At 41.3% G+C, this 8,317-nt stretch overlaps 1 protein-coding gene across 4 annotated transcripts in view; it reads left to right on the top strand.

The window, feature by feature from the left end:
• The first annotated feature begins 3 nt into the window (after nucleotides 1-3).
• NDUFAF7 (NADH:ubiquinone oxidoreductase complex assembly factor 7) overlaps nucleotides 4-8,317 on the top strand; it is a 55,678-nt gene continuing 47,364 nt past the window's right edge. For all 4 annotated transcript variants that reach the window (XR_002141835.2, XR_002141837.2, XR_002141838.2 and 1 more), the window contains exons 1-2: nucleotides 4-139; nucleotides 448-608. Coding sequence is in view for 1 of the 4 variants with exons in the window: in XM_002914831.4 (XP_002914877.1) it covers nucleotides 85-139; nucleotides 448-608 (216 nt within the window). In the remaining 3 variants the exon portion in view is untranslated. The remainder of the gene's footprint in view (nucleotides 140-447; nucleotides 609-8,317) is intronic.

Genomic DNA, 8,317 nt, shown 5'->3' with positions numbered 1-8,317 from the left:
ACTTCTGGCAGGGGCGTGTCCCCTCCCGGAAATGGCTTCACTCCCCGCCCCCCGGACAGCGCGCGGCGGCGTGCGGAGTTCGGCATGAGCGTCCTTGCGAGGGGCGGCGTGGGGCCGCTGTGTGCGGCGGCTCGCGCGGGTAAGCGTTCGCCGCGCCGGAGCTCCGTTTGTGGGGGAAACCGCCTGGGGCGCCTTCCTCAGCTGCGGGGCCCTGCAGCGCTCTGAGCTGCAGGGAGTCCAGCCTCAGACCCGGAATGGCTGTGGCGTGGGCATTGTGCGTGCTGTGCTTGCCGGCGCCTTGCGGGCGTGCTGCGGTCAGGCCGGGAGTCCGCTTTCCGTGCTTCGGCCGAGCTTAAGAGTCAACACAGCACCTTCGAAAGCACTCAGGCTGCTTGCACTTGCAAATACTAAGATGTTTTCATGGTCCCGTTTAATTGTTTTTCTTAGTCATTCCCTGTCTTTGGAGAGGGAAATACTTCAGCTCCGGGAGAGAGCCGGCAGAAAACCAGGTGACACCAATGCTGCGGCATCTTATATACAAAATCAAAGCAACTGGCCCCATCACTGTGGCTGAGTACATGAAGGAGGTCTTGACCAACCCTGCCAAGGTACGGGTCGGGGAGCCCCAGGATCGGGCCGCTCCGGCGGCTTTGCGAGCTGTGAGCCAGGAGGGGTGTGCGCGGAGAAGCGCGAGGGTCCTCAGCCCAGGCAGTGGTGGTGCCTTCTGCAGGGGAGGAACCATCCCCCGAAGACCTGGAGATAGATAAATTAATGTCAGGTGGTTGGTTAGGAATGGAGCGGGTCAGTGGCAGTGCCATGGAGAACGGAGACTACATCCAAAGCTGTTCAGGAGGCAGTGTCACCGACTGAATTTAGGAAACGAGGGTCAGGATGTCTTTCCTACTCTGCTGATGGTAGATGATAGTATCATTTCTCCGGGAAAGGGGAGTGCAGAAGGTGGAAGAGCAGCAGCTGCTTCAAGAGGGAGGGGAAGGACAGAGTTCTATGGGACTCAGATGGAAATCTCCAGTAGGCATCTGGAAGCATGAATCTAGTATCTGGAAAGTTGACTGTGTTGGGATCACATCAGCAGGCAGTGGAAGCATATTCTGGGGTTTCTTCTTGGGAATGGAAAGTCCTGGTCTCTGCTGTTTTAGGATTAAGCACTGCCCTTGTTTTGTGTCCTGGATTTCCTTGTCTGCTTAGCAAAGCCACTTGGCGAAAGCCTGTGGTCCTCTTATTTTAGAACGTTTTATCTTTTGCTGGGTCGAAATATGAAGTCTGTGGAATTCTGGGGTTGGTTTGGTTTGTTGCTGTTGGATGTGGTGTCCAGAGGTTTAATAAAGATAGGGATCCTTTCATACCTGTACTCAATGCTTCCACATAACAAATCATCTAGGGAGAAACTTTAGAACAAACACCTCTGTGTTAAAGTGAAGGTCCTCTTATCATTTAGTCCTTTATTGAGACTCCAAAAGTGCCAGACAGTATCTTAGTCACTGGGAATACTGCAGTGGACAGTGGACCATGGCTCTTATGTTCTAGTGAGGAAATGAATTATAAACAAGGAAACGGGTGCCTTGGTGGCTCAGTGGGTTAGGAGTCTGCCTTTGGCTCACATGATCTCAGAGTCCCGGAATTGAGCCCTGCATGGGGCTCCTTGCTCGCTGGGGAGCCTCTCTCTCTCTCCCTGCTTGTGTGTTCTCTCAGTCTCAAATAAAATCTTTAAAAAAAAAACAAGGAAACAAACAAGATAATTATTATTGCTGTAAGTGCTTCTGAATGAAAGGGGGAAAAAAGGAGATTGATAGGATTGAAAGTAAGTAGTGCAGTGGGAGTAGGGGTTGGAAAAGTTCTCTAGGTAGGTAGCTGGCCAGGAAAGGCCAGATGGTTGAGCCAGCCTGGCAAAGAACTGGGAGTGAGTTCCCAGTAGAGGAAGGGGAAATACAAAGTTTTGTGTTTTTTTTTTAAAGATTTTATTTATTTATTTGACAGAGATAGAGACAGCCAGCGAGAGAGGGAACACAAGCAGGGGGAGTGGGAGAGGAAGAAGCAGGCTCATAGCAGAGGAGCCTGATGTGGGGCTCGATCCCATAACGCCGGGATCACGCCCTGAGCCGAAGGCAGACGCTTAACCGCTGTGCCACCCAGGCGCCCCGGAAATACAAAGTTTTTGAGCCAGGAAACGTGTTGGCACATACAGAGAAGAGAAAGGCACCAGTATGGCTGGCAGGTGGTGACTGGGGTGGCAGGTTAATGGTGAAAGTAGTATGAGAAGAGTTTGGAGAGGAGCCAGTTCAAGGCTTTCATGGAATTTAGACTTTTGTGTTAGTGCAGGGGGAAACCATCAGGAGGTACATTTTATGTATCTTGGTGATGACCTCCAGGTGGAGATAGTAAGTAAGCATTTGGCTGTAGGAGTCTGGCATTCTTGAAAAAGATTGGATATATCTATATAAATGTGTTCATCATCTGTATGTAGATGGTGTTTAAATCCAAGGAATTAGGGAGAGTGTATTTAGAGAACAGGAGGTTACCCAGGATTAAGCCTTGAGGTACCTCTTGAATTTGAAGTAGAGGCTTTTTTCATTTTTTTCTTTGCCCTGTTTTTTCTTTTTTAAGTCAGTCTTAATTTCTATTTTATTTAAAAATTTTTTAACCTTTTTTTTTTCCTTAAAGATTCCATTTATTTATTTGACAGAGATCCCAAATAAGCAGGGGGAGCAGCAGGCAGAGGGAGAGAGAGGAGCAGACTCCCCGCTGAGCAGGGAGCCTGACCCAGGGCTCCATCTCAGGACCCTGGGATCACGACCTGAGCCGAAGGCAGACACTTAACCAAATGACTTACCCAGGTGCTCCTTTTTAACCATTTTTTAAATTGGAGTATAGTTGATACGATGTCAGCTTAGTTACAGGTGTACAACATAGTGATTTTTGACAACTATCTTATGCTAGACTCACCACAAGTGTAGCTACCATTTGAGAGTAGATGTTCTTAATCTAGGGATCCTTGAATAGAAACCGGGGGGGCTGTGAAGTTAGATGGGAATAAAAATTACACCTTTATTTGCATTAACTTTTTTCCCACCATTTTTATTGAGAAGGAATTGACATACATCACTATATAAGTTTAAGACATATAGCATGATGGCTTGATTTGCATATAGTGAAGTTTGAGGTTTTTTAAACTTTTTTTTAAAGATTTTATTTGACAGTGCACGTGCACATGTGTACACACATACACACACACAAAAGAGCGAGCTCGTGAGCATAAGCGGGGGAGCTGCAGCAAGAGAGGAAGAAGCAGGCTCCCCACTGAGCAGGGAGCCTGATATGGGGCTGGATCCCAGGACCCTAGGATCATGACCAGCCTTACCTGAGCCAAAGGCAGATGCTCAACCCACTAAGCCACCCAGGTGCCCCTTGATTTGCATATATTTTGAAATGATTCCCACAATGGGTTCAGTTAACATCCATCTTTTCATATAGGTACAATAATAAGAAAATAAGTTTTGAAAAAGGGGAAAAATTTTTCTTGTGAGGAGAACTCAAGATTTACTTTAACTTTTCTGTGTATTATACAGCCATGTTAGCCGTAGTCATCGTGTTGTATGTCACATCCATACTAGTTATTATATAACTGGAAATTTGTACCTTTGCCCAACTTCCTCAGTTCTTCCTCCCCCACCTTCTGCCTCTGGTAACCAAAAGTCTGATCTCTTTTTCTATGGATTTTGTAATTTATTTAATTAAAAAAAATTTTTTTAAAGATTTCATTTATCCATTTGAGAGAGAGAGAGAGTGAGCAGGGGGAGGGGCAGAGGGAGAAACAGACTCTCCCTTGAGCAGGGAGCCCAACTTGGGGCTCGATTCCAGGACCCTGAGATCATGACCTGAGCTGAAGGCAGTCACTCAACTGACTGAGCCACCCAGGTGCCCCGTGTTTTGTTTTTGTTTTTGTTTTGAAGATTCCACATATATGTGAATCCTACAGTGTTTCTCTTTCTCTGATTTCACTTAGCGTAATACCTTAAAGGTTCGTCCATGTTGTCATAAATAGCAGATTTCCCTTTTTTTAATGCTTGAATAACATTCGTGTGTGTGTGTGTATACCACAACTTTTTTTCTCCCTTAAAAAAATTATTGAAGTGTAGTTGACATACAATGTTATATTAGTTTCATGCGTGCAACATAGTGATTTGACGATTCTGTACATTACTCACTGCTCACCACAATAAGTGTAGTCACCATCTGACACCATACGATGTTATAATATTATTTATTATGTTTTCTATGCTGTACTTTTCATCTCTGTGACTTATTTATTTTGTAACTAGAAGTTTGTTCTTAAAATCCCATTCACCTATTTTGCCCATCTACCCACCCACCCACTTCCCCTTTGGCAACTATAAGTTGTTCTCTGTATTTAAGAATCTGGGTTTTTGTTTTTTTGTTTGGTTTTTTCAGATTCCACGTATAAGTGAAATCATATGGTATATATTTTTTTTCCATCTGACTTATTTCACTTAGCATAGTACCCTTTAGGTCCATCCATGTTGTCATAAATGGTAAGATTTTATGAGTAATATTTCATTGTATATATATATATATATACACACACATCTTTTTTTTTTTCTTATACCACATCTTTATCCATTCATGTATTGATGGACACTTGGGTTTCTTCCATATCTTGGCTATTGTAAATAATGCTGTAGTAAACATAGGGTTGCATATATCTTTTTGCATGAGTTTTTTCTTTTCCTTTGGATTAATATCCAGTAGTGGAATTACTGGACCATGTGGTAGTTCATAGTGGTTGCACCATTTATATACCCATGAACAGTACATAAGGGTTCTCTTTTCTCCACATCCTTATCAATGCTTGTTATTTAGTATCTTTTTCTATATTAATCATTCTGACTGATATTGTGGTTTTGATTTGCATTTTCCTGATTAGTGATGTTGAGCATCTTTTCATGTGTCTGTTGGGCATCTGAATGTTTTCTTTGGAAAAATATCTATTCAGTTCCTCTGCTTTTTTTTTTTTTTTTTGAGAGAGAGCATGGGCATGTGCACTCAGTGGGGTGTGGGGTGGGGATAGGTAAGGCAGAGGGAAAGGGAGAATCTTAAGCAGGCTCCATGTCCAGTGTGGAGCCCAACATGGGGCTCAATCTCATGACCCTGAGATCATGACCTGAGCTGAAATCAAGAGTCATACATTTAACTGACTGAGCCATCCAGGCACCCGCCCCCCATTCTGCCCATTTTCTATTAGATGTTTTTGGTGATAAGTTTTATAAATTCTATATGTATTTTGGATATTAGTGCTTTATCAGATACATTTGCAGATAGCTTCTTCCATTCAGTAGGCTGCCTTTTTGTTTTGTTGATGGTTTCCTTTGCTATGCAAAAGCTTTTTATTTTGTTGTAGTCCCAGTAGTACATTTTTGCTATTGTTTTCCTTGCCTAAAGAGACATATTTGTAAATATGTTGCTCAGGCTGATGTTCAGGAGATTACTGCCTATGTTTTCTTTTAGGATTTCTATGGTTTCAGGTCTCACATTAGGTCTTTAAACCATTTTGAGTTTATTTTTGTGTATGGTGTAAGAAAATGGTTCAGATTCATTCTTTTGCATGTAGCTGTCCATTTGTCCCAACACCATTTATTGGAAAGATTGTTTTGCCACATTATATATCATGGGCTCACTTGGCACAGATTAATGAACCAAGTAAGCTTGGGTTTATTTCTGGGCTGTCTATCCTGTTCCATTGATCTTTGTCTATTTTTGTGCAGTACCATGTCTGTTTTGGTTAAAATAGCTTTGTGGTATATCTTGAAATCTGGGATTGTGATATCTCCAGCTTTGTTCTTTTTTCTCAAGATTACTTTTGCTATTGGGGGTCTTTTGTGCTTCCATACAAATTTTAGGATTATTTGTTCTAGTTGTGTGAAAAATGCTATTCATATTTTGATAGGATTGCATTGAATCTGTAGATAGCTTTGGGTAGTGTGGACATTTTAACAATATTCTTTCAATCCATGAGAGTGATATATCTGCTTGTGTTGTCTTCAGTTCTTTCATCATTGTCTTACAGTTTTAAGATTATAAGTCTTTCACCTCCTGGGTTAAATTTATTTCTAGGTATTTTATTCTCTTTGGTGTAAATGGGATTGTTTTCTTAATTTCTGCTATTTTCTTATTAGCATATTAAAATGCAACAGATACCTGTATACTAATTTTATATTCTGCAACTTCACTAAATTCATTTTTAGTTCTAATGGCTTTTTGGTGGAGTCTTTAGGATTTTCTACATAGAGTGTCATGTCATCTGCAAATAATGACAGTTTTACTTCATTCTTACCAATTTGAATGGCTTTTATTTCTTGTCTGATTGCTGCAGCTAGGACTTCCAGTACTATGTTGAATATAAGTAGTGCAAGTGGACATCCTTATCTTGTTTCTGGTCTTAGAGGAAACGCTTTCAGTTTGTCACTGTTAAGGATGATGTTAGCTGTGGGTTTGTTACATATGGCCTTTATTATGTTGAGGTGTGGTCCCTCTAACCCCACTTTTTTTTTTTTTTTCATTTACTGGATTTCTATTTTAATCACTAAAAGATTCTTAAAACATCTTAAGATGAATGGCCTGTGGGACAGGGGTTTAGCAAAGTTCAAAAAGGTCCCCTGAGATGAAAAATAAATTCTACAGAGATGATATTACTTGTTTTCTCCTGAAACTGTAACGGTTCAGCAACAATTTGTAAAGTACAGTAATAGGTGAAATCTGAGTCAAACCTTTTCTTGGATTAGCCTCTGAAGATGAATCCCACAAGACAACATTGCAGTAAATAAGGTCAACATGTACTGCTGAACTTTGCAGATGGCTGAGGCCAGGGAGTTTATTACTGAGTCCAGTCCCACCTTCCCAATAACATTCTAGAAGGCAGTAGGAGAATGACGGGTGATTCTACACAAGACCGATATTGCTGTGATCCCGAGAGAATCAACAGTGGAATGTTTGAATAGGTACCATAAGATGGGTCCAATTTCCCCTGTAATAAAGCCCTGGGCCTGAGCAGAAAAGGTAGTGCAGACATTTTCAATAATCTTTGCTGCCATGTGATTTATAACACGTTCTTCCCCTTCCCAAAGGCGCCTCATTAGCACTGTGTATGAAGCCAAGGGAACGGCCCAGCATTCTCTAGGGTTCTTTTTTTTTCTTCCTTACTGATCCAAATGTTTCTTACACTCGTGATGAGAATTATGACCTATTAAAAACCATATCCTCACTTAATCACAAAATTCCACATAGCTGAGGCACTTGGGTGGCTCAGTCCGTTGGTTGTCTGCCTTCAGCTTAGGTCATAATCCACTTTCTTGAGGGTTCCTGGGTGGCTCATTTGGTTAAGTGTCTGCCTCTTGATTTTGACTCACGTCATGATCTCGGGGTCATGACATCGAGCCCCAAATTGGGCTCCGTGCAGCGTAGAGCTTGCTTAAGATTCTCTCTCTCCCTTTCCTTCTGCCTCTCAACCTGCTTGCATGTTCTCTTTCAAAAAATAAATAAGTAAACCCACTTTGTTGAGAGTTTTTATCATGAACAGGTGTATTTGTCAAATGCTTTTTATGCATCAGTTGAGATACTCATGTGGTTTTTATCCTTCTTGTTAATGTGATGTATCACATTGATTAATTTATGAATATTGAATCACCCACGTCCCTGGAATAAATCCCTCTTGATTATAGTGAATGACCTTTTGATGTACAATTGAATTCAGTTGCTAATACATTGTTGAAGATCTTTGCATCTATGTTCACTATGTCTTTGTCCAGTTTTGGTATCAGGATAATGCTCGGGTTCTATAATGAATTTGAAGGGTGTTTTTTTTTTTTTTTTGTGGGTTTTTTTGTTTTTTGTTTTTTTTCTCCTTTTCTGTTTTTTGGAATGGTTTGAGAAGAATAGATGTTAACTTTTCTTTAAATGTTTGGTAGAATTCACCTGTGAGCCATCTGGTCCTGGACTTTGTTGGGAGTTTTTTGATTGTCAGTTCAGTTTTGTTACTAGTAATCCATCTGTTCAAATTTTCTATTTCTTCTTGATTCCCTTTTGGAAGATTTTATATTTCTAGGAGTCTATCCATTTCTTCTAGGTTTCCCAGTTTGTTGGGCAATTTTTATAGTATTCTCTGTTTATTTAGAGAGCACGAGTTGGGGGTGGGCGGGAAGGTGGAAGAGGGAGAGAATCTTTTTTTTTTTTTAATGATTTTTTATTATATTATGTTAGTCACCATACAGTACATCCCTGGATTCCG

This window comes from Ailuropoda melanoleuca, chromosome 4 (assembly GCF_002007445.2).
Source record: "Ailuropoda melanoleuca isolate Jingjing chromosome 4, ASM200744v2, whole genome shotgun sequence".
Taxonomy (NCBI): Eukaryota; Metazoa; Chordata; class Mammalia; order Carnivora; family Ursidae; genus Ailuropoda; species Ailuropoda melanoleuca.
The sequence above is the reverse complement of the archived record's forward strand: the minus strand, read 5'-3'. Positions and strand labels throughout refer to the sequence as shown.